The 25,417-nt window shown below is 41.7% G+C and overlaps 1 protein-coding gene across 8 annotated transcripts in view; it reads left to right on the top strand.

Annotated features, from left to right (window-relative positions):
• The window catches only part of CRIM1 (cysteine rich transmembrane BMP regulator 1), a 188,842-nt gene that overhangs the window by 145,693 nt on the left and 17,732 nt on the right, over positions 1 to 25,417 (top strand). For all 8 annotated transcript variants that reach the window (XM_077344009.1, XM_077343994.1, XM_077343984.1 and 5 more), the window contains 4 exons: positions 5,409 to 5,565; positions 15,386 to 15,507; positions 19,271 to 19,480; positions 21,699 to 21,914. In XM_077344009.1, coding sequence (XP_077200124.1) covers positions 5,409 to 5,565; positions 15,386 to 15,507; positions 19,271 to 19,480; positions 21,699 to 21,914 — 705 coding nt within the window. The remainder of the gene's footprint in view (positions 1 to 5,408; positions 5,566 to 15,385; positions 15,508 to 19,270; positions 19,481 to 21,698; positions 21,915 to 25,417) is intronic.

Genomic DNA, 25,417 nt, shown 5'->3' with positions numbered 1-25,417 from the left:
ACAGTCCTGCATCTTGAAACTACTTAGTGATGGTTGCCAAAAAAGTGCCTAGAATATGAAATACACCCACTTATGTTGATGATGATGATGTTATCCGTTCAGTTGTGACTGACCCTTTCTATAGGAAAGTCTTTGCCATGTGCCCCTGTCTCTGACTGCTTCTTTTAGTTGGTTCATGGTCATCCCTGTATCGCTTTGATCGTGTCAAGCCAGCGGATCCTTTGGCAACCATGGTTCCTTTTGCCTCTGACCATGCCAAGCATTAATGATTTTTCTAACGAGTCTGATCGCATGATGTATACGAAGTAAGTGAGCTTTAGCCGTAATATCTTGCCTTCTAATTACATAGTTGGTTTGCTCTTCTCTTAAACTATCTTGTTGGTAACTTTGGCTGACCGTGGTATTCACAGCATTCATCTCCAACACCATAATTCGAAAGCATCTATTCTCCTCCTGTCTTCCTTCTTCAAGATCCAGCTTTCACATCCATGGGGAAGACAATAGCGTTGACTAGCCAGTACTTTGTATTAAGGCTTCTTACTCTTCCATATTTAGTTCATGCCCAACATTGCGTTCCGGCCCAGTGTTATTCACCATCTGATTTCACAGCTGCATCCACCATTTTGAGTGATGATAGAGCCAAGAAAGATGAAATCATCAATACATTCAATGTTCTCATTGTCAATTGTGACTTTGGTGCTACTGCCAGTAGTTGCCATAATCTTGGTCTTTTTGATATTTAGGTATAGTCCCATTTTTTCACTTTCTTCTTTTAGTCTCTTTATCAAGGTCTTCAGATCACACTCTTATTCAGCAAGGAGTGTTGCATCATCTGCATAGCGAAGATGTTATGACCTCCAATTCTGATTCCGATCGTAGATTCTTCCAGATTAAGCTTCCGCATAATTACTCCTGCATAAAGGTTAAAAAGAAAGGGTGTCTCACTCCTTGGCTGACTTTGAATCAATCAGTGTCTCCATATATTGTTTGTACTGTGGCCTCCTGGTTGGCATACAGTGAACTGACAAGGTGGGTTAAGTGGGAGGACACTCCCAATTCATGTAAGGCATCCCATAGCTTCTTGTGATCAATGCAGTCAAACACTTTAAAATAATCAACAAAACAGATGATAGTAAATGTACATTTTTTGGATACTTCCATATAGTTTCTACAAGTTTTGGATGAAGTGTCCTACCAAACACATATCCAATCTTAGACAACCTCAGAGACTGCATGAACTTGGTTTAAGACCGCATAAAGAGTTGACATTTGCAGTTCCAGGGGTGTTTATTGTTGGAAATAGCCAATGTTCCCTTGCACAACTATGACAACATTGTGGACAACTATGTTAAAGCCTGTCAAACTACATATTGATTGGCCTTCGTGGTTTGACATGCATACTAAAGGCATATGAGATTCTTCTGTAGAACAGGGCAAAATGACATCTTGATGTCTATTTTTATGCTACAAATTATTAGTAGACTTTCCCTTTTGCCACTGTAGTACATTGGTAACATAAATGACTGGCAAGAAATGCTGTTGTGTTGGTGTTCACTAAATAAGACATTGAGTTGGACTAATAAGACCTGTTGATCATTGGCAGTTCCATTGACTGTAATGTCTCCTTGTTACTGAATGTGTCCACTAACCAGTCTGTGTTGTGGTGGAATAGGGAAGGTAGGGACTCCAGTGTAAATGTAAATAAATATAAATGGCAACCATTCTACACTATTTCTAAAGGGACAAATGTATAGACACAAGCACTGAATAAGCCATGGCTGATGTTATTACTATTACTATTATGTATGGCCTATCGAATTAATGAAATTACTATAAGGTAAGATTTGTAAATGATGATGATGTCATCCATTCAGTCATGCCTGACCCTCAGCGATTCTATAGGAAAATCTTCACCATGCGCCCCTGTCTCTGACTGCTCCTTTTAGTTGGTTTATGGTCATCCCTGTATCGGCTTGGATCATGTCGAGCCAGCAGATCCTTTGGTGACCACGTTTCCTTTTGCTGCTGACCATGCCAAGCATTGATGATTTTTCTATCGAGTTTGATTGCATGATGTACCAAAGTAAGTGAGCTTTAGCCGTAATATCTTCCCTTCTAATGACATAGTTGGTTTGCTCCTCTCTATAACTATCTTGTTGGTAACTTTGGCTCTCCATGATATTCGCAGCATTCATCTCCCACACCATAATTTGAAAGCATCTATTCTCCTCCTGTCTTCTATCTTCAGGGTCCAGCTTTCATATCCATAGGTTGTTAAATAAAAACATATATATATTTAACAGTTGCTAACTCACAAAATTAAAAGATATTGCTTTGCAGTAGCACAAAGTTTCCTATTATGCAGTTATGTTGGATAAAAATGACATAAAGCAAGGATCCGTTCTCCTATACCAAACTGTGACATACCAAATGAATGTCTTCCATGCTATAACTCACTGCAAAAGAATAAACTACAAAACAGTGGTCCCCAACCCCTGGTCCGGGAACCGGTACCAGTCCGTGGATCAGTTGGTACCGGGCCAAAGTTCCTCCTCGTCCTCCTCCCTGGCTGCTGCCTCGGGGGCTGCCCTGCCACTCTGCCGCCGGCTCACCTTTGGTGCTCTCTGGCAGCCGCCATGGCTAGGGCTCCCCCTCGGCATGGAAGTGCGCAGCTGCTGCTGGCAGCAGCCACAGCGGGCGGTGGGAAGTCAGGGTCACCAGCGGGAAAGCAAGTGGAGCAGGGGCTCAGGCAACGTCCCTCGGCAGAAGATCCCCCCCCCCCGGGCCTCAGTAAAATTGTCAAGCATTGACTGGTCCCCGGTGATAAAAAGGTTGGGGATCACTGGTCTAATATACTTCAGATGACTATCTGGATTTGGTAAAGTGCAATCAGTGATCAAATCATTACAATTCGAATTTGTGCCAAGCCAATAAATATCACAGTTATCCAAGTATATGCTCCGACAACTTATGCAGCAGAGGTGTAAATCGAAGATTTCTATATTGCCATTCAAGACACCTTAAAACAAGTACCCAAGAAAGATGTCATTTGCATAATGGATGACTTTAATGCAAAAGTTGGCTCACAAGGAGAAAGAGACATTACTGACAACTTCATATTTGGAGAGAGGAATGACACAGGCGATCACTTAGTACAATTTTGTCATGAAAATCAGTTTCACATCATGAACACTCGGTTCAAACAGCATAATGGTCGCCTATACACTTGGACATCACCAACTGGACTACAACGGAACCAGATAAACTATATCTTATGCAGGCGACGATGATCCAGCTCGATCCTTGCTGTCAAAACAAACCCAGACAATCTACTGTTGTTGAAACAGCAATCAAACACGTAGCATGGCTCTCAGATGAAACTATAAGAATAGTTGAATGTAGAAAAGCAGCAAAAGCTGTTGGTAAAAGGGAGGAAGCAAGACAATGCAGATTTCTGAAGGGCAGTAAGAATATACAGTGAAGTTTACTGGAACCAGAAATGCGAGCAGTTAAAAGAAGATTACAAAAATGGATGCACAAATCAAAAAGTTCCAAATGCCATTTACAGCTTACAAAAGCACCATCAAAGATAACCAAAGGAAGGAACTGACTGACCAACAGAGCATTAAGAACAGGTGGTGGGAATACACAGAAGAACTATACATATGCAGAAATGAAGTTGGCTCTCTTCAAAATTATATAGAAATGAAATAGAACTTGAACCTCCCATGCCTGAGGATGAAGTTGAATGGGCTTTGAGCCAAATACCAAACAACAAGGCTCCAGGCATTGATATCATACCTGTGGAACTACCGAGATGTGTTCCAATCAAAACCACTACAGCTAATATTTGGCCAGAGGAGTGGAAATGATCTGTGTTCATCCCACTACTGAAAAATCACCAAAAGTCAGACATAACGGAATGGTTAATATCATCAAAATGCTGCATTCCATAAACTTTATAAAAATGTGGAAAGATTGAGTTTTTCTTTGATTTATGCCATATCTCACAAAAATGGTAGAGGCATTATTAGTATTAGTTATTTATGTTTTAAAATTTGTAATTGCTCACTTGTTTCATAAATTATAGTTCAAATTAGATGCAAATATAGGAAAAAAATTGACTTTGACAATCCTGATGATATAAAAAGTTTAAGCTACCAATCATCATGGCTTACCACATCCATGTATAATACATATATCTCTCAGAAAAATGTAAAGAAGTTGTGCCACTTTACCTGATACCAACATCTCCATTAGCCAAGGAACTAGAAGTGTAAGGATGACCAAAATAATTCATATCGTTTACTATTTCGGTGTAGGGTTTTGAAAGTTGGACAGTGAAGAAAGGTAACAGAAAGTTGATTCAGTTGAAATGTGGTGTGGGAGGAGAGTTTTGCAGATACCATGGACTGGCAAAAAGACAAGAGGATTGTAGATCAAATCAAGCCTGAACGCTCCCTAGAAGCTTATCAGGAACTGACAGTCTAGCAACAAGACTTCTGATTAAAAGAAAGCTTGATTGCATAGCAGTTCAGGATCCTAGACGTTTCAAAGTCGAATCGGATCAATAGTTAAAATGCATCCCTTTACACACACAATCTCCCACCCAAACCCAGCCGAGTTCCCAGAGGCCCGATGCCCCCTCCTGCAGGTGTCAATCCGGGCGTTGAGCCAAGAATGATAACAGGCCCATCTTCAACCTTGAGACCTTCACAGTTTCTACTTGCAGAGATAATACAGTCTGGCAGAAATGTAACAGTTACTAAATACCTACACAAGCATCTCAGGGTTACATGGTTAAGAAAATACTAGACACACAGATACAAGATGGAGTCACTCAGGTCAAGCACAAATCATGGCAATAATCAAGAGATTCTGACAAAGCTAAAACCACTGCAAATAATGATATTGTATTTGGTCACACAATGACCATTTATGCACTGGGAACTTCACTGCCCCAGCTCCCGTGCAGGAGCAAAAATCGGAGGCAGATGAGGAGCACTGGGCCAAATGCTCCCCTGTGTGGGTGCAGGAAGAGGTGAGGCTACCTGCTATGACTAAAACTCCAGCCTGCAGCCCGGCAGGAAACCTCCAGTGCATAAACGGTCAATGAGGAGACAAACGTCCATAAGACAATACAAGCTAGGAAAAGTTGGGGGCTGCAGGAAAAGAGCAAGGCCTTACATAAATAGATTGACACAATCAAAGAAGCCATGGCTTTCATTTTTTAAGATCCGAGCAAGCCTGTTAATGATAGGATGTTTTGGAGGTCATTAATTCATAGGGTCATCATGTCAGAAATTATGAGGTGAGGGCATAATGTGATGGGGAAGAAAAGTATGCATGTATATTCTTTTTTCCTCCAACAAGTGCCAGTTTTACTAAGCTTCATGTGTTCTTCATAGGAGAGGAGCTGTGTGCTGACCTGATGGAAGGTTGTTCCTTGGCTTGCCCCTTCGGTTTCCAGACTGATGACCGCAACTGTAAGATCTGTCAGTGCCGACCAAGGCCTAAGAAATGCAAGCCCATAGTATGTGACAAGTACTGTCCATCAGGATACTTGTATGTATTCTTACATTAAAATTGTATTTTTAATTATTTTGATTCCCAATATAGAAATGCAATTCTTCTTAAGAAAAAATATTGTTTAATGAATGTAAAAATGTAGCTTAAAAAAAATCTGGAGTTGTATATAGCGGTTTTCCTCTTATCATTTTATACTCACGCTCTGTTTCATAGGCTAGTCCAAGATAGATTAATAAATCCTGTGTCTTCCAGTGAACTTAGTGGCAGGATAGCAAAGGTATATTAAAAACCTGTTTATGTATCTTCTTAGTTTGGTCTTCACAAAAAGTTTATCCTCTAATCAATTAGTAACACTCTTGTTTTATGTTTGAAAATAAAGGGAAGGTCTTAACAAAATGGAATGGTTCTCCTCATGTTGCTGTGTATTCATTAAGGCCCATTATGCACGGAGTGGAAGGTCTGCATTCGGGGTGGAATGGCAGCGGCTAAAATCACCAATTATGCACGCTGCAGGCGGCAACCAGGCGCAGAGTCAACATAGGCTGCCGAAAAAGCCGCGTTAGCGAGATGCAGAAGAAAGTGGAGCTTCCGGGACCAGGGCACAACCAGAAGCGGCTCTGGAGTAGCCGCGTGAATAATCAGATACTCTGGGTTTTGCCGCCGTTGCGTTCGATCCCGTGCATAAGCGGTTTGCCTCGCTTCTTCCTCCTCTACATTCTCCATGTCACCATTTCAGCAGCCGTGCATAATAGGCCAAAGAACTAACAAATTTACTCATTTTGATATATCCTGATTATTAGGTTAGCCAACTCCATCTTCAGAAAATAGTAACACTAGTGATTATCATTGTGCCTTTCCAGTTTAAAGGTATCACTGCCACTGTCTCCACTTTCCATGCGATTAATAGGGTTAAGTATCTTGATTTTCACATTTTAATGTCATTTATGTTTCTGTTGCTAACTACGGGAGATAAATTTTAAAGAAATTGAGCAGTTTGCAAAGCACTAAGAAGGATTTCATAATAGATATTATTACAAAGTACTACCAAGGCAGATTTTAGAGTTAAATGTGCAAAAGAAGGTCAGAATAAATAACAGATGAGAATGAAGTTTCTGAACAACCAGGACCAAGGTACACAAAGGTCTTAATAAAAGCCAGCCTTTTAGCTAAGTTCACCTTCAAAGGCCACATTTTGAAGGAAGGGGACAAGCACTAGAAGCAGCAGCGCCATCTCTAATATGATGCTTCAATTATTGAATTCCTTTCCCATAGTAATTTGCTTCTCAAGCTTTAGATACTAGGCAAAACTTTTTTTCCCTTGGCCTTTCATTTATTTCAGTTTACTTCTGTGTCATCTCTGCACATCACACTGTTAGGCTTGGCACTTGCACAGAGCTTGCCTTTGGAAGCTTCTAAACCTGATTATTACGCACAAAAATTCTCTCAGCGGTACAGTTTTGACTGTACATGCCCAAGATGAAGGAATCATGTCTTATATGAGATTGTGTCAGCAGCCTAGGCCACATCCATATTCTATAGCAGTCAGGGCCTTGATAGAACCAGCAGCAGCTGAGGTGCAGGTAACATTATTGTCCATAAATTATATATTATTCTGGAGGCTATTCTGATTAATAGCAAATGAAGGAAAACAGATAAAACCAGCTTCCTTGCAGAATAATTATTGACTGTCTACATAAGCATGCAAAATGTTTTGAGCACATTCTATACTTGAAAGTATATTTGTTTAGATTTATTCAGTGGCATTCAGTTTTTCATATATGCCTTTAAAGCTAATATTATCAATAGTTCACTATAAGCTAGTGATAATATTTTATACTAGGGGCAAAACCCATTGTATCCAAGAATACAACGTGCGCTAGAGCTTGGCAGTGGGAAGAGGAAGGGGAGGAGTTGTCCAGTCTGTAAGGTCATGGGGTTGAATGTGTGTGTTGTCTGGGAGGTTGTGGTGGCATGGTGGCAAATGAGGTCATGGATGTGGAGATATGGGTGTCAAGAACCTGTGGTGTGGAATGTCCGTTGAGTGTGGGAGAGGACTGACCTTTTGGAATTTTGTCATAGTGGTTACAGATGAGCTTTCCAGAGTCATGTCCTCAGATATGTGAAGGGAAAATCAGACTGGAGACTCTTCTTAGGGGAAGATTACATGGCAGCCAATTCCTCCCTGTTCTGTGTCATTTCCATTCTTGTGTGAATTAGGCCACATTCACCGAAATGTCCCTCTGCCCTAATACTCATGGGGTAGTCACAGTACACAGGTGTCCACCCTGTTCCTTCTTTTCCATTTTTTCACTGTTGATAAAATGTTATGTGCCCACATGCTTCTTTCATGGTTGCTCCTTAGAAGAACGGATTTTTGTACCCTATTGCTTACTACCCAAAGGAGTCTCAAAGCGGTTTACAAACACCTTTTCCATTCATCTCTCCACAATAGTCAACCTGTGAGGTATGTGGGGTTGTGAGAGGTCTGGGAGAACTGGGAATGGGCCACAGTGACCCAGCAGGCCTCAGGTGTCTCAAAGCATTTTCCAATCGTCTTCCCTTTCTCTCCCCATAGCAGACTCCCCATGAGGGAGGTGGGGTAGCGACCCTCACAGAGAAGCTGGCAACCCTAAGAGGAAGACTGTCTGTGCACAGCAGTCTTGACCTTAGTAAGGTTTTTTATACTGTTTTTTTTAATTTGCCAGGCCAAGGTTATTTGCCAGTTACTATTTCAGTTACCATGTGTCTCCAGACATTTACTTGTTCTCTATTTACAGTTTCAGGCTGTAAATATTTATTTAGATCTTCCTGCACTTTCCAGACTCACAGGACTGATGCTGGTCTGCCTGTCTGCGCCCCAGAATACAAACAGTTGCTGGTAAGGGCTGGCCATAACCCATAGCTCAGGAGGGACACACCTGAACCACTCCCTACCAACCGCAGGCAAAAATGGCTCCTTTGAAGGCTGGAGGCGTTGGATGAAGTCCCACCTCCAAACCTCCAGGAATATTTCCAACCCAGGGGTAGCCAACCTACAGGTGTGGCCTGGAGACCTCCTGGAATTACAGCTCACCTGCAGAGTATAAAGATCAGCTCCCCAGGCAGAAAGGGCTACTTTGGACAGGGTTGTGGTAAAGAAACATTTAAGGCCTCCCACACAGGTTGTTGTTGAATTGAAAGACTTGAGGCCTATTGCATAGGGTTGTTGCGCAGATGAAACAGGAGACAAAAGAGCCAGTTTCCTCTGCAGAATAACGCTGTGTAGTGGCCTCAAATCTGCAGAGAGTTGCAAAGAAGAAAGACACATGGGTTGGCTTTGTCTAACCTCCGGGCAGAGCAGTATTTTAAGTGAGAAGGGGCTTTTCTGTGGCCTCCCTGTCAGGCAACTGTTTGGCAGAAGGGGAAAGTCCCCCCCCCCCTCAAAAGGAAAGCCCTCAGGCTCCCCTGCGTTGCTCTTTGAAGAAAAATGCCTCCCTCCCCTCAGTCAGGGCCTGTCAGAGGCTTCTTCGCAGCAGGCTTGAAATGGGGGGGGAGGGGGGACACCTTCTGCCAGCTCTGTCAGGGTTCTGAGTCAATTTGCAGTTGGACATGACAGTTAGGAAAGCCTTGGGGCAAAAAGGGCTGGCGCAGCCTCTGTTCTTATCCCCTTTGGCAGCCCTGCTGACCTTCTCTCCCTGCGGTGGTCAGGAGCAGACTGGTAGCCAGACTGGGCTGGGTGAATGGAATTTTGGTCTGTCCTGGTGAGGGGCCAATTGGAGGGCGCTTCCGCTTGGCCCTTGAGTGGCACTTGGAGGGGCGAATCAGCTCCTGATTCGCCCTTCCGAGTTTTTATCACGAACAGAGCCTGCCCTAACTCCTCCCCAATAGCCCTTAGGGCTTTATTTTATATCCGCAGGAGCGGTTAAAGATGGTGATTTTCTTTTGACTGTGATGTGACAAGCCAGTAAAGTCCTTAAAAGTGATGTTGTAATACTTATTCTAAAAGTTAACCCTAAAATATTATGCTAGTGCAAAGGGCAACCAGAGTTTCTTCATATACTAGCTCCTCCATTCTATTGGTGACTACCACATATGTGGAGCTGTCCTAGTTGTTGAATTCTACATATATCCACAAGCAAAATGTGGCTGAAGAGGGTTAAAGATTAACATTCAGAAACAAGAAATTAATCCTAATTTACCCTAGGAAAGAACTTCCATATATGGAAAAAGTCTGGAATTAGCAGTGTGTGAAGTAGTGAAGGTCACCTTTTAACTCAGTAGTCCTGATCAGTTCAAGGTAGTCAGATATCTGTGAGAACAGCAAATATGATAATATTTTCTATTTTGGTTTGCTTACCTGAAGGTAACCGCTTCTCCAATCAGCAAATCAGAACAGTTTTCCAGTTTACATTAACAATATTTGCTGTAGGCTTATAAATTCCAAAACACACAAGCTTTCATGCCTACCAGGAATGGCAGCAGAAGGGGAACTTTTGTGTGCACTTGAATATGAATATGAAAGCAAAAAACGGAAAGGACTATTCTGTGGAGGCTACTTGGGGCTTTGGATCTCCTGGATTTTTTCCTTTTCTTTCTATTACTGTTCTTCAGATATTTATATGCACTTTTCCTAATAAAAATATCTGAAAGTATATGAACTATTTTACTTCAAAATATTGACGTCTAGTTAAGTCACTCTAGTTTACCGTCCAGCCTCTGGGAAATAACATACAAAGTTATCTGTGCACATTGTTACTATTACTTTTGAGGATTAGATTATATGTTGTTTCAGAGATCCTTCACCGTGTCTTCCAATATATTTTATTTGCTAAAAAGAAACCATGGGGTGATATGGAGGTAATTTGGATAGGGGTTAGAATAGGCTAGCACTTGCTGTCATATCTTTTGTAAAAGTAGGTGGTCTGCTATTATTCTTGTTGTGGGGAAAAGACAGCACCTGCCTGTCTCCCCCCCCCCCCCCGCTTTACTGGGGTAAGAACAGCTGTTGCAGGAAAATGGCATGACAGAAAGTCATGGCCTACATTTACAAATGATTTTGAATAGGTTTCCCAGTCTATTTCTTTTGTAGATTTGCTTTAACTGTTGAGCAGTTTCCGTAAGACTGTCTATTCCCAGACATACTAGAGAATGGTATATTTAAACGCTACTGTGGTATAGTGATTAGGTGTTGAATTATTACTAAGGAGGCCCCAGTTCAAATCCCTACTCTTCATGGAGGCAACTAGGTGACTTTGTGCCAGTCACACACTCTCAACATAATCTACCTTATAGGGGGTGTGTGACCAGCAGATATGAAGGAGACTGTACCAATCTTAACTACTTAGATGAAGCAGGATAAGATGAAATTTGGTGGGGCCGACTGACCCATAACATCTACAGGTCCTTCCCCCAGATTGAGAGATCAAACCTGCTAAGGGAGTGTCAAAAGCTATTGTTGAAGTGCTATTCTAGTTGTTCTAGTCAGTGTATTGTTGTTATTGTTATTGTTATACTGTTACATTGATTTTGATAGAGTTCTATGTAAATGTTCCAAAATGTTTTATGTAAACCACCCAGAGCTGTAGGGAAGGGCGGTATAAAAATCTAAATAAATACAGTAAATAAGAAATCGATAAAACATTATTATTTTATTGAATATTTCCTTTAAGCTACTTTAAAATTTCCTTTTACATTTAATTCCACCGTCTGTGTTCAAGAGGAAGTGGCTAATTTTTCATGAGATAGGAATTTTGTGGGGGCAGTAGAAGAGAAGTAGAAGGCAAGGGAATGTAGAGAAAGACATATATACATGAAGTAGTAAAAGAAAGCTGAGTCTCAGTCTATGAATTGCTGTAGAGCAACATAGCTAGATGCAGCCAGCTGTTAGATAGAGAAAATTGGTATGAGTATTATCCTATTGGCTTGTGAGCATATCAGGGGCATTTGACTAGCTACTCTCAGAGATAGCACATTGGTCTTGGTTTTTTGGGCCTTGCCCAGTCTTTTGAATAATTATGGGAAGGGCAGTTATACAAGCTTCCTCAACCCCTAGCAATAATAACCTTTATCACTGTGAAAATAAGATTTGTGTTTAGTTATGTTAAAACCAAACAGCCTGGAGCTGAAAGGGGGGGATGAAATAGTGGGCAAATACAAAAAAAATTATTTATATTTTCAGGAGGGGCTGCGAGGGGCTAAAGAATTCCAAAACGTTTCTGAGCTGTCCTTCTTTCCGAGAAATTGTGACCCTCCAATATAGGCTGTATCCTATGCATCTAGGGGATTTACTATCTTAATATCTCAGGAACATATCATCATAAATAGGCATGTGTTACTCAATTTTTTTTGTATTTTTCAAATTCTATTAGGGAGCAAAAAGTATCAGTATTCCTGATTTTCCAGTTTCCGAATACCTGAGTCCAGGTGCTTTTCAGGATTCCAATATCATTTTGCCCCATTATTCCCTATGGAGAATATTTGCAGATGAATGAAGTTGTTTTTGAGAAAATTGCATCAAAACCTCCTAATTTCAAGTGAATTGGACACAGAAGCTGAGATTTATGGGTCCCTGAACAAGGTCCATTCTCCATTGTTTGCTATGAGGGGTGGGCTCCATGCTTTCTCCAGGGCAAGGAATAGCCAAAGACATAAAAAGCAAGCAAAGCAATCCCTGGCCAAAAGCCTCTCAAAGCATCCAGAATCAGCAAACCCAAAGAAGCAATGCAGAATCAGGGAATCCCAGTAGAATCACGGGGCACACCTAATTTCAAACTACATAATTGTCCGAATAACACCCCTGTTGTAAATCCAACATACAGATAAGCAGAGAATCTGGCCAAATTTACAGCCCAAGAATCCAACACAATCAGTAAACCCTACACCAAGCAACTTATTTAAGGAATATAATGTTGCAAGACAAACAAAACCAATTCAAAAGAACATAAATCCAAACCACCATGTCAAGCTTATACCAAACCCTGGGAAGACAAACATACCACAAAAATACAGGAAAAGTAGTCCTGGAAGCCTTAAAATAGTGGCTCCCAATATTTTCAGTTATTTCTATTTCCAGGACCTAATCCCTGTATCCCAGAAAATTCAGGAGACAATCTGGAGATTTAAATATATCTGGGAAATGCCAATAAGGTATTTTACAGATATATATTCTAACTAGATATATCCAAATGCACATCCCTAATCATAAATGTGGACTCACCATCAATCTCACAAAAGCTTTGGGTTCATGAATGATTATTCAAGGCTATCGCTGCTGCCCTTGAACAAAGGAAAATTAAAAATAAATCTGGACAACACTTTAGGATTCTAGATAAAGTCACCCTGTTGCTGCAGAATAGAAAACCAAATTTAAGTCTGTAAGATCTAACAGAGATGCACACTAATACTTTCTGAGGATTGCCCACAGGAAAGAGTAGGAGAGCCAGTGTAGCACATAGCCCCAATCATAATGGTCTTGGTCTAACATCAGGCTGTTTCCAAAAACTCATTAAAAACTTAACTGAAATACATCTTCTCAGTGTAAGCCTGAGGGCCCTTCCACACCCGCTTAAAGAAATAGGAGTCGTACCTTTTGCAAACGCCATACTTACGTCATTTTGTGCGACGTAAACATCCAGCGTTACATCTGCAAACCGGCTGCTACATCCTCCATTTTAAAGCGCTTGCAGGGGAACCCACAAAACTGGATTACCCCTGCCATGTAGCGCTAGCAGGATGAGAGCAGCCAGCAAGACACTCATACAAGACACATGTGTTACCGAAGTGGCTGAAGTAGCAAGATTTCCAGCTCCAGTGCTCGCACTTGAGCCCGCCTCCCTCTCTCTTAACCTGGAATGGGGCTTTCTTTTTAAAACAAAAAAACTGCCTGTAGCAACAAATAGACACACAATCGCCCAGGCAGAGCCCCTCCAGTTTGCCCATAAAGCATGCCTCTTCCCCACCAAAACAACAACAACAAAAAAACCAAATCACCCTCCCATAATAATTTTTAAGCTTTAAGGCTCCAGATTGCAAAAGGGACTATAGTGAAAGGAGCCCTATGCATCCATGAATAAACGCATATGCGTTTAATCATATAAATCTCATTTTAAAAAAATAGCGGGCATCGCGGTCCCTTTAAAAGAGCGAGAAAGGTGATTGGCCGCCTGTCTTGATTGACAGGCAGAAGAGAGGAGTGTCTAGCACGTTCGTCTCTTCTGCCATTTCAAGCAGGCATGCAAAATGCCAGCAGAGGAACCAGCAGGTGAGGAATTCCGGGAGGTACACGTTTTTTTAGTGTTACACCATTGGGCTGGCATAGGGCTTTTTGTTTCTGTGCAGAATACTCAGAAACAAATCCTCATTCTGAGCCTATTTATAAGTTCTGATATACACAGTGTCATTTATTTGTGAATTGGCATTTGACTTTTTACATGATTTTAGACAGTTAATAGAGCCTCTTGTGGCGCAGAGTGGTAAGGCAGCGACATGCTGTCTGAAGCTGTCTGCCCATGAGTTTGGGAGTTCCATCCCAGCAGCCGGCTCAAGGTTGACTCAGTCTTCCATCCTTCCGAGGTCAGTAAAATGAGTACCCAGCTTGCTGGGGGGTAAATGGTAATGACTGGGGAAGGCACTGGCAAACCACCCCGTATTGAATCTGCCATGAAAACGCTAGAGGGTGTCACCCCAAGGGTCAGACATGACCCGGTGCTTGCACAAGGGATACCTTTACCTTTAGACAGTTAACCTGTAGGGGAACATACCAGTTCTGTAACACCAGCCATGATGCATCTTGCAGAAAATTTAAATGGAGGGATGGAGAAAGAAAACTACTTTGGGGCTTGTAGGAAAAAGGAATGGTGGTGGGTCACCAAAGGAAAGAATTGCCTATGGATACCATGAAAAATGACAGGCTTGATGTTTAACAGCTTCCTTTGAAACAAGAGCTCCCATGTTCACCTTAGTTTAAATCTGAGAAGGGAGAAAGAAAGCTGACTTTTCAAGAACTCTTTAGCGTCAGGGCAGGAAAAGAAGGGTTGGATCAGTCTCAGTGTACGAGTGCCCCACCTTGTGGGTAAGAGAATAGATGCAGCTGAAAATAATGAGCAATAATGACATGCACTGAGAGAAAATGGAACTGCCAAGTCAGCATTCTCTTCTACCATACTACTGAAATTGTGAGGCCTCTAGATAGAAATAATATTATTTCTGTGTTCTGTGTGGAGTGTACGTGATTTGCTGGGACTTATAATAGTATCGTGTATAATTAGAGTTGTGTCATGCTAATAGATGAAAATTGGCATAGGCCTATTGAAATGTCTTAAGTTACATAAAGTTTCTGTGACTGATATCCTCTTGTTCTAAGTACTGGTAATTCAAATATGGAATTGCACCCTTTGCCCAGAGGCAGTGAAGTATGCACTTAATTAACAGGCTAACCTAACTAATGATAATTCCACCTATTTCTGTTTGTTGACTAGCAGATGAGATTCCTGTGTGTTCATTCTGAAGTAGGTTTGGGGTCCTGTCTTGTTTTTTCTTTTTATTCTAGATTCTGCTGGTAGTATTAGAATTAGCAGAAATTTAAGATGTGAAGTCTGCGCTAGGAGGAAGTTCTTAACAGAATATATTTAATTAATTGCAAACAGCCTGTTCATTGATCTGAACACAAAATAATTCTTAAGTGATGATGGTCAGAGATTCAAACACATAACTATTGTCAGTCACTAACAAAACATACAGTTGATGTTTATCTTTTTTGTTACATCTGAATACAGAGTCATAATTAAGCAACTTAATATTTGCAAGATTATTCAGAAGTATAACTTTGCAACAATTCATATTGTAGTTTTAAAACCATTTTAATATTTTGTTCATTTAGGAAGAACAAACATGGATGTGAAATCTGTCGATGTAAGAAATGCCCAGAACAGTCATGTGACAAGATCTGCCCTAATGGCTTCCAGCAGGATAATGAAGGCTGTCTTATCTGCAAATGTAGAGGTATATTACTTTTTTCTAACCCAGTTTGATGATGTTAAGAGACAATCATAGTAAAGAACCACAATAGAAGAAAGAGTCCCAGATATATAAAAAATTTCATTCCATTAGTAAGACTTTAGGTAAAGGTACAGGTATCCCCTGTGCAAGCACAGAGTCATGTCTGACCCTTGGGGTGACACCCTCTTGCGTTTTCATGGCAGACTCAATACAGGGTGGTTTGCCAGTGCCTTCCCCAGTCATTACCATTTATCCCCCAGCAAGCTGGGTACTCATTTTACCAACCTTGGAAGGATGGAAGGCTGAGTCAACCTTGAGCCGGCTGCTGGGATCGAACTCCCAGCCTCATGGTCAGAGGTTCAGACAGCATGCCAGCTGCCTTAACACCATGCGCCACAAGAGGCTCATTAGTAAGACTTTATTAAGTGAAAAAGATCTAGAGTAATCATATTGAACAATCAGTTCATAGAATTCTAGAGTTGGAAGAGCCATACAGGCCATCTAGTCCAACCCCCTGCTCAACGCAAGATCAGCCCAAAGCATCCAAGAAAAGTGTGTATCCAACCTTTGCTTGAAGACTGCCAGTGAGGGGGAGCTCACCACCTCCTTAGGCAGCCTATTCCACTGCTGAACTACTCTGTGAAAACATTTTTCCTGATAAGTTATTTCATTATTATAATTATGATTCTGGCTATTTTGTTGTTCTTTTAAATAATTAGCATTGTCATGACCCCATGGGGTTTTCAAGTTCAGAGGTGGTTTGGTATTGCCTACTTCCGCATTACATCGCCAGGAGGCGTCATAGTAAAGGGCAGTATATAAATTGAGTGATTAAATAAATTACACCCTTGGACTTCCTTGATGAACTCCCATCCAAATATTAACCACGACTATGCCTGCCTGGTTTTTGAGATCTGATGAGATGAAACTAGCCTGGGCTATCCAGGGCAGGACAGAATTCATAATGGGAAAATAAATCCATAATAAGTTACAATTATTTATAAAGAAGTTTTGTGTTTACATTATGTGCCCTCATTTAGAGCCCTGGTTGTATGCCTGGAGCTCTTGTGCACACAGGTTTCCCTTTTCATTTTAGTGGAGGGAACTAATATGCAGGAGTAGTGAACATGTGCATTGAATTGAACAAGGAAACTCTTGTGGATACATAAAAGTGTTTGAAGTGAGCACAAGAGCTTCTTCCCTTGCAGGAAGTTACTGAGTCAAAATTGGTATGTGGAATGAAAGGTAGAAACCTACAAATCACATGGTTAGCATTAAGTAAATGTTGAATAGCAGTATGGCGATGTTAAGAGAAAGTAAGCATCCAAAAGCATTTAGGATAGGGAGACTTTCATCCGTGTGTTATGTAGTGCTATGTTTCTCCATTAGCAATAAAAGATTGTGTTCTTTGTAGTATATTTACTGGGTGACACATGAGATTCTGCACTGGTGCAGAAGCCACTGTAGAGCTTATGTTTTAAAATTTAGTGGTCAAATTTCTTTTCCCAGTTAAGGGTGCTATTTGTTCCTTAACTGAGAGGAGGGTCAAATCTTCCATGTTTTCTTCTGACCTCATTGCTGTTAGCAGCTCCTTGTTCATTCTCAGACAGAATTACAGTTTTATTTATTACTAGTATCAATGCCCATTTTAAAAATGGGCTCTGAAAGGCTTCCCTTTGGGCAGCAAAGCCCTGTTGTTAGCTCCGCGAGCCAGAGAGAGAGCTTTACAGGCCAAAGGGAAGGGAATGCTCCCCTCCCCCTCGGCTCCCTAAGGCCCCTCGCCAGCTCTGTGAGCCAGCAAGAGGGCTTTGGGGGCAGAAGGGGAGGGAAATCCTCCCCCCACCCCGCAGCAGCCTTCGTGGGGTAAAGGGCCAGGGAACCCCCTTCCCCAGGGCAGAGGTACCTGGGAGCCGTTGATGCACCCTCCTTGCAGGCCCGGAAGTTTCTGGCAGCATGGGTGCACAGCTGAAGGAGGCGGGTGCTCCAGGGGCGGCCCAATCCGGACGCACCCAGGTTTGCTGGGCGCGTCTAGATTGGCCTGCTGGACGGGAAGTGGTGACCAGACAGGAGGTTCTTGTCCGGGACAGCGGCCGGACAGGACTGCCCTGGTGGGCATTTTGAAAATATATAGAAGACCTATGGTAAGGATTTGATTGATGATTTCTTGACCGCCACTCCTGGGCCAGGGTAAATGGTCAGGTATGAATCAGGCTTAAGACTTAAGAGGTAAACAGGCAACAAAAATGAGATAAATTAGTGTAAAATTATAATGCTAGATAATTTGCCACAAACAAGTAACTTTCTGTTATTCAGGCAGGTCTTTAAAACAAGAGACAGATTTTTTGGCAGTTACTGCTTCCATAAACAAGCTTCTTGATATCACAGACACTAAAGTTAATGAAATTAATGTGTCCACATCTGGATGTCTCAAAAACATGTACTGGATCCAAGAACTACACTTTTCTGGTATCTACCTTCCAATTGTCCAATACCATGCTACACTCCTCAAAAGGAAAATGGTATCATCCATTCAGCAACAGTATAAGAGAAAAACTGGACATTATGGGACAAACTGTAGCCCTTTCAGTCTCAATCCTTAACTGTGCTGTTCATTTCCAGGTGGCAATAACATCTTATCCCAGTGCTACAACTTCTCCCAGAATATTTGATCAAAATCTTAAAATCCATTTAGGTTGTGAGTGGCTGGAGAGTTCTGTTATGTTATGCCACTGGAAAATTTAGTCTGGAATCCAACCCATAATCTTTGACTACATGACTTCCCATATCATTCACAACCCTGATCTGATACTAGACTGAAACAATTCTTCCCAGCATGGGATTACAGTATCCATTTAGCAGTCCTCGCAACCATCTGTACTGGGTTTGCCATAGAGTTCGGCCACATCCCACCTCCATCTAACTTTTTTCAAAGCAGCCGACTAAGGCAAGTAGTTTCCTCATTGCTCATTGCCCCTTCTTGTTACAGTCCCAATCTGAATCAGGCCCCTTGGGTGCTTCAGAGCTGAATGACCCACTAGCTGCTGCTGTCAGTCTTAAGTGAAGGCTTAAGGGGGTGGCAGGTTACAGTGGATGAGCGAGTGAGTGTCCTGCATAGTGCAGGAGATTGGACTAGATGATCCATGAGATCCCTTCCAACTCTATTATTCTATGATTCTATTATTCTAAATCCTCATGGCAGTCACATATTACTCATAATACCTAGTTTGATCCTACATGTCACACTGAGTTCAGAAGATTTCTAGTGCTGTGTATTGGCATCATGGCTGTACCATGCAACTTTACAAAATGCATGGCAATAGTCAATGCAAATGCAACACATATGCATTTTTACTCACACCAAAGACTGGAGCATAATATCCTCTTTTGAGGATCTGCCAGTTTTAAGCCTAAACTGTGCCAAAGAATATGTGTGATTATGTGGATAATCACTCAAAAAAATCAGTTATTAGAAAACAGTCTGGCTTTGCCCTTCATGAAGTGGTATTTTGGTAGATGTGAGATGAGAAAAGAATTATGCATATGTGCAGTATTTGATGTTCTCCATATGTATACATAGAAGATAAATTTACAGAACTCATTCTAGTTCATATGGCTTGTATATTATTTATATGTGTCTTGGGGATTTTTGCTGTAAGGTATATCATGTCCCACTCAGATATTAGGCTGCTACAGTAAATACAGAGCAAGATTAACTACTGCTCATTGTATTTGCATGCTGAGACACTGTGTATTTGATCATATGCAGATTTGCCAACTTCTGTAATGCCACCAGCTAAGACTGGTTCTTGCCTGTCAGTGGATGGGCACCGTCATGAAAATGAAGAAAGTTGGCATGATGGCTGCCGTGAATGTTACTGTCATAATGGACGGGAAATGTGTGCTTTGATCACCTGCTCTGTACCCAACTGTGGCAATCCCACTATACATCCAGGCAAATGTTGTCCATCGTGTCCAGGTAAATTTTGAAGATCTGTATCGTATTGTAAAATGCATGTATTTTTTTTCTTTCCAAAAACTATAGTAAAGACAGACCAGTCAAACTGTGGGATAATTTTATATAAAATTCCAGTATTGTCTTTTGAGTCAACAATTTTATTAATTCCACAAACAATGGATGTATTGCTTACCACTATTTAACTTTTTTCCTTTTGTAATGGGTGGTATCCACTTTTCACTTTGGACAGTTTGCTTTCAAAGCAGGAACTATATTCTTTGTGGCTTGATTAAGTTGTAACAGCAAACCATGGTTTCATATTATGTAAACAAACCTAGAAGGAGCTTATCACTTACTTGAATGATCTATCCATCCCTCAAGTACCACAAGACAATTGGTTCTACAGCTGATTTCCTAATCTTGCTATTTTTATGGATTTTTATGTTTCTGTGTTTAATATGGTTAATGCTACTGAATTCTGTGATAGTAAATGAACATGAAAACACAGCTGCTACCTGGATCTGCTGCAGGACCTAGTTCCTGGGTTAATGTACAATTTAGGTGGCTTGTTATTGCTGCTGAGTATATTTTTAAAATTACAGGCCTGTCTATAGATAAGGGTTTTTTATTTTTTATTTATCATTGTATTTATAGCTTGCTACTTCCCTACCTGATGGCTTATGGCAGTTAACAAGCAGAACAACCCACAATAAACCCCATTAAAATCCTAATTAAAACCCTACATATAGCAGAAACCAGCCCTCCCACCAATTCCCACCCTGACCGCCCCCCCCCCATCTCAGAGGATGACTACACAAGTGAATATTGATCTACTCTGCTCATGCATGTCACCTGAGCTCATTTATTTGATCATCTGCCAGCCTAATAAATTCCTAAAAATGCCCTTCTGGTAGGCCCATCATCTTAGTTTCTGTGGAATAGAAGAAATGGATATAAACCAGATGTAGAAAATGGCAGTGTTAAAAAGCTAGTAGGATCAATATGCTTAGATGGTTTGCTGCTTTAAAAGTCACTTCTACCTGGTCTGACAAGGTCAATTGACCACTTAAGAGAGCCAGTTTGGTGTAGTGGTTAGGAGTGCGGACTTCTAATCAGGCGAGCCGGGTTCGATTCTGCGCTCCCCCACATGCATCCAGCTGGGTGACCTTGGGCTCGCCACGGCACTAATAAAATTGTTCTGACCGAGCAGTGATATCAGGGCTCTCTCAGCCTCACCCACCCCACAGGGTGTCTGTTGTGGGGAGAGGAATGGGAAGGCGACTGTAAGCCGCTTTGAGCCTCCTTCGGGTAGGGAAAAGCGGCATATAAGAACCAACTCTTCTTCTTCTTCTTCTTAATATATATGGGCAGCTTTGAGTTGGATAGAAACCAACTTTGAGTTGGATAGAGTAGAATATTTTCTACTCATGCAATATTCTACACTCCACTGCAGCCTTCTACTCTGCCTTAAATGCTGACCTGGGAACATCTTGAGGTAGAAATCAGGAGTCTGAGGCAGGAAAAAGAAATAGTGGCAATTATCCTCTCCTTTAGTCTGGATCTGAAAAATGTATAGCCAGATTTTTCTCTTCTCCCCGTATCTTAAAAGAAATGTAAACTGTGTAAACACAAAAACCATAATATGTCTGGATTATTGTAAAAAACTAACATGTTATAGCTGGAAGAGAAGTAATGTTTATATATTTTAGAGTCCCTGAGATGTGTATTTCTGAACACTCAACACATAGAGAAAAATTGCTAACATCTGCAGAGTCCAGCCATTTTGGTTCAGTTTTGCCCCTGACAACCTTTTGATTCCAGTCAGTTCATGCTATCTCATACAAAGACTGAAAATTGCCAATCATTATCTACATAGTTACGCCCTAGGTTTCAATGTTGTGTAGTGGTAAGGGTATCAGAATAATATCTGGAAGACCCAGGCTTCAATCCCTATTCTGCCATAGAACCTTGACCTCGGGCCAGTCACATTCACCAACTCTTTGAGGTAGGTTAAGCTGAATGTAAGGATAAAAAGGAGGAGATAAAACTGATGTCTGAATGAAATAAACAAATACATAAATTTCTTGTTTATACCAGAGTGATAGAAACTAACATTTAGGTATGTACAACTATTCATATTTATTATATAAAGACATGAAATAGTTACAAGTTTAATATATGTCAACATCAAGACAAGCCAGAGTAGTCTTATATTTTTTTAAATTTTGCTTTTTTACAGATGAATCTACTTTGCAGAAGCCAGAGCTCAGTGGTCCGACTATCTGCTATGTTCCAGGTGGTGAATATTTTGTGGAAGGAGATACTTGGAATATTGATTCTTGTACACAATGTACGTGTCATAATGCACGGGTTTTGTGTGAGACTGAAGTCTGTCCACCTCTTCTTTGTCGAAATCCTACCCGTACGCAGGATTCATGTTGTCCTCAGTGCCCAGGTTGGTATGGCCTACTAATATTCATCATAGACTTTTCTATGCAGAATGATGTTCTGAAATATTGTCTTTTATTCAATTTTCATCAAAGGATGAGAGACATAATAAGCTAATTGAAAAGTATTGACTGAAAATCTGTGCACTATAAAAGTATAGAGAAAAAGCTGGAAGGATTTTTCACATTGTTAGAACAGTATAAAAAACAATGTGAAAGCAAACTTGGAAGTATTGAACCATCAATACAAAAAGGCCATAGTGTTCAGAAATAGCAGAATAGCAGAAATAGATAGAGTAGTATTACACAACCTTAATTGTAGTTAAGAAATTTGGATACAGCTTTGAGAATATGCAATACCTTTCCCTTCCTCCTCTTCTTTTCAACCGCACTGATCATAATCACAGTTAAGAATTACCAGTGAACCGTCCTTTAACTCATTTTATGTATTTATTGGATTTATAAGCCATCCCTCTCTTACAAAGTCTCAGAGCAGCTAACAACAGTCAGTAAATCCAGATATATATGTATCCTTATCCATTGTTGTTCCTTTATATATTTATTAAACAGCCTAGGGGATGGGACGTGTCCGGCTGTCCAAGTTAGAATAGGGCCAATTAGGGTGCAGCCAGCTTTACCCTGATTGGCCCTGCCCCTGCAGCCCCCGCAGCCCCCGCCCTCCATCCATGGACTCTAGCCTCTTTGCTCTCAGAAGAATCATGGTGGAGGGCTTGCTAACGAGGGCCTCGTGGCCTGCTAGACTGGGCATCCCGACAAGGGCCTCCCGGCCTGCTGACTGCCTGCTAAGGAGCTCTGTCCTGGGCCTCCTAACGAGCTGCCCAGCCCCCGCCCGCCCCACTTTATCTGGCTGCAAGCTGCAGCCCAAAGCCACCTTAAGCTGCCTGGCCGGGGGGGGGGGGGGGGGCTTTCAAGGCCCGTTCTTAGGAACGGGTTTTGAAGCTAGTTAAAACAATAAAACCATGTATGTAAATATTCCTGGAGGTTTGGAGGTGGGACTTCAAAATCATACAATGCCTCAGTCTGGCCTTCAAAGTAGCCATTTTTGCCTGCATAGCTGATCATTATAATCTAGAGATAAGCAGTGATACCACAGACGATAGCAGAGGTTTACAGATTGAGGTTGGGATGGAGTGGTGCAGTTGTGTCCCTCCTGATCTATGGGCTTTGGCCAGCCCTTACCAGCAACTGTTTGTATTTTGGGGCACAGAAAGACCAGCATCAGTCTTACAAGTCTGGAAAGTGCAGGAAGTTCTAAATAAAGATTATTTACAGCCTGAAGTTGAAAATGATGAACAAGTAAATGGCTGTAGAGACATGGGAACTGAAGTGCCTTTTTTAAAGCTTAGCCTGGTAAATTTAAAAAACAGTATTTGCCAAGAAGGTCCTATGAACTCAAAGGCATGTCCCAGAATTTCAAGTGTTAGCTTTACAGGAAAATACACAGTGAAACTTTGAGGGAAACTAGGTGATCCACTTTTATTAGGGAATGACCTGGCCTTGCGGACAACAACAGGGACTGCAGTTGCCAGCAGTAGGGCTCAGGCTTCAGAAGGGCAGACATCACCAGCCAAGCAACCACGGGGTGTCTGGGGCCACGTGCATTCCTTTCCCTTCAGCCTAACTTCCTGGAGATGAGCTGTACTTCCAGGGAATTCTCAGGCCCCACCTGGAGGCTGGCATCCCTAAACCTCAGTGGGATACAATGCTACACAGTCACCCCTCCAAAGCAGCCATTTTTGCCTGGGGACCTGATCTTTATAGTCTGGAGATGAGCAGCAATTCCAAGAGATCTCCAAGCTCCACTTGGAGGTTGGCTGTCTCTGGTCTGAACATTTTATCAACCATGAAAAAATGGAGACAGAAGGAGCAGGGTGGACAACTGTGTACTGTGACTACGCCATGTGTATTAGAACAGGGGGACATTTCAGTGTCGGTGGCCTAATTCACACAAGAAGGGAAATGACATTGAATGCAGAACTGGGAGGAATTGGTTGCCATGTAATCTCCCCCTAAGAAGAGTCTCCAGTCTGATTTTTTCTTCACATATCTGAAGACATGGCTCCTGAAAGCTCATCTGTAACCACTATGCCACAATTCCCAAAGGTCACTCCTCTCCAACATTCAACAAACATTCCAAAACATAGGTGCTTGATACCCATCTTTCCACACCCATGCCCTCATTTGCCACCATGCCACCACAACCTCCCACACAACATACACATTCAACCCCATGCCCTTGCAGACAGGACAACTCCTCCCCTTCCTCTTCCCACTGCCAAGCTCTAGCGCCCATAGTATTCCTGGATATAATGGGCTTTGCCCCTAGTCTAAACATATTTTAAGAAAACAGGAAAAACAAAGCAAAGAAAAGTACAGTGGTACTGTGGATTCTGTGAAAGAGAATATTGAAGATGTTCTTTAAAATACAGATTCAAGCTGTGCTTTCAGATACGTAGATTCCCCTGCCCACATATGTGTGAACCAGGTGGAGGAGGTAATAGTTATAGTCCTTCACATGAAAAACAAATATCCCACTGTTTTTTTTTTCTCCCTTTCTCCTTAAGCTTTTCAGTAAAACTCACAGCTGCCAAAAAGTGGCTCAGCTCAGCCCCTTTAAATTCAAGGGTACATGGTGTTATTTTCCGTGTTTGGTAGAAAGAACAACTTTATGTGTCTTCTCATCTCTTACAACTGAACTTGTATTTTCAAAGTACAGATTTATAGGACTGTAAGAATTAGGGCCCCCTTCAAGGATCGCTGCCTTGTTGTGGCAAGGGGGCTTGCGTAGTTCAGTGAAGCTATGAGCTATGCCGTGCAGGGCCACCCAAGACGGACAGGTCATAGCTGAGAGCTCTGACAAAAGGTGATCCACTGGAGAAGGCAATGGCAAACCACTCCAGTATCTTTGCCATGAAAACTCTATGGACAGTTCCAATAGGCATAACGATATGACGCTGGAAGATGAGCCCCTCAGGTCGGAAGGTGTCCAATATGCTACTGGGGATGAGCAGACGGCTAGTACGAGTAGCGCCAGAATGAATGAAGCGGCTGGGCCAAAGCCGAAAGGACGCTCAGTTGTGGAAGTAACTGGTGGCGAAAAGACAGTCCGATGCTGTAAAGATTTTTATTCCATAGGAACCTGGAACGTCAGATCCATGAATCAAGGCAAGCTGGACGTGGTTAAACAAGAAATGAGAAGACTGAACATCGACATTTTAGGAATCAGTGAACTAAAATGGACAGGAATGGGTGAATTTAATTCAGATGACCATCAGGTATACTACTGTGGACAAGAATCTCGCAGAAGAAATGGAGTAGCATTCATAATCAATAAGAGAGTAGGAAAAGCAGTCTTGGGATACAATCCCCAAAATGACAGAATGATCTCAGTTCGAATCCAAGGCAAACCATTCAACATCACAGTGATCCAGGTCTACGCCCCAACCACTGCTGCTGAAGAGGATGAAGTTGATCAGTTCTATGAAGCCCT

The sequence above is a fragment of the Paroedura picta genome, chromosome 1 (assembly GCF_049243985.1).
Source record: "Paroedura picta isolate Pp20150507F chromosome 1, Ppicta_v3.0, whole genome shotgun sequence".
In the NCBI taxonomy this organism is placed as follows: Eukaryota; Metazoa; Chordata; class Lepidosauria; order Squamata; family Gekkonidae; genus Paroedura; species Paroedura picta.
This window is presented reverse-complemented; position numbering and strand designations above follow the sequence as displayed.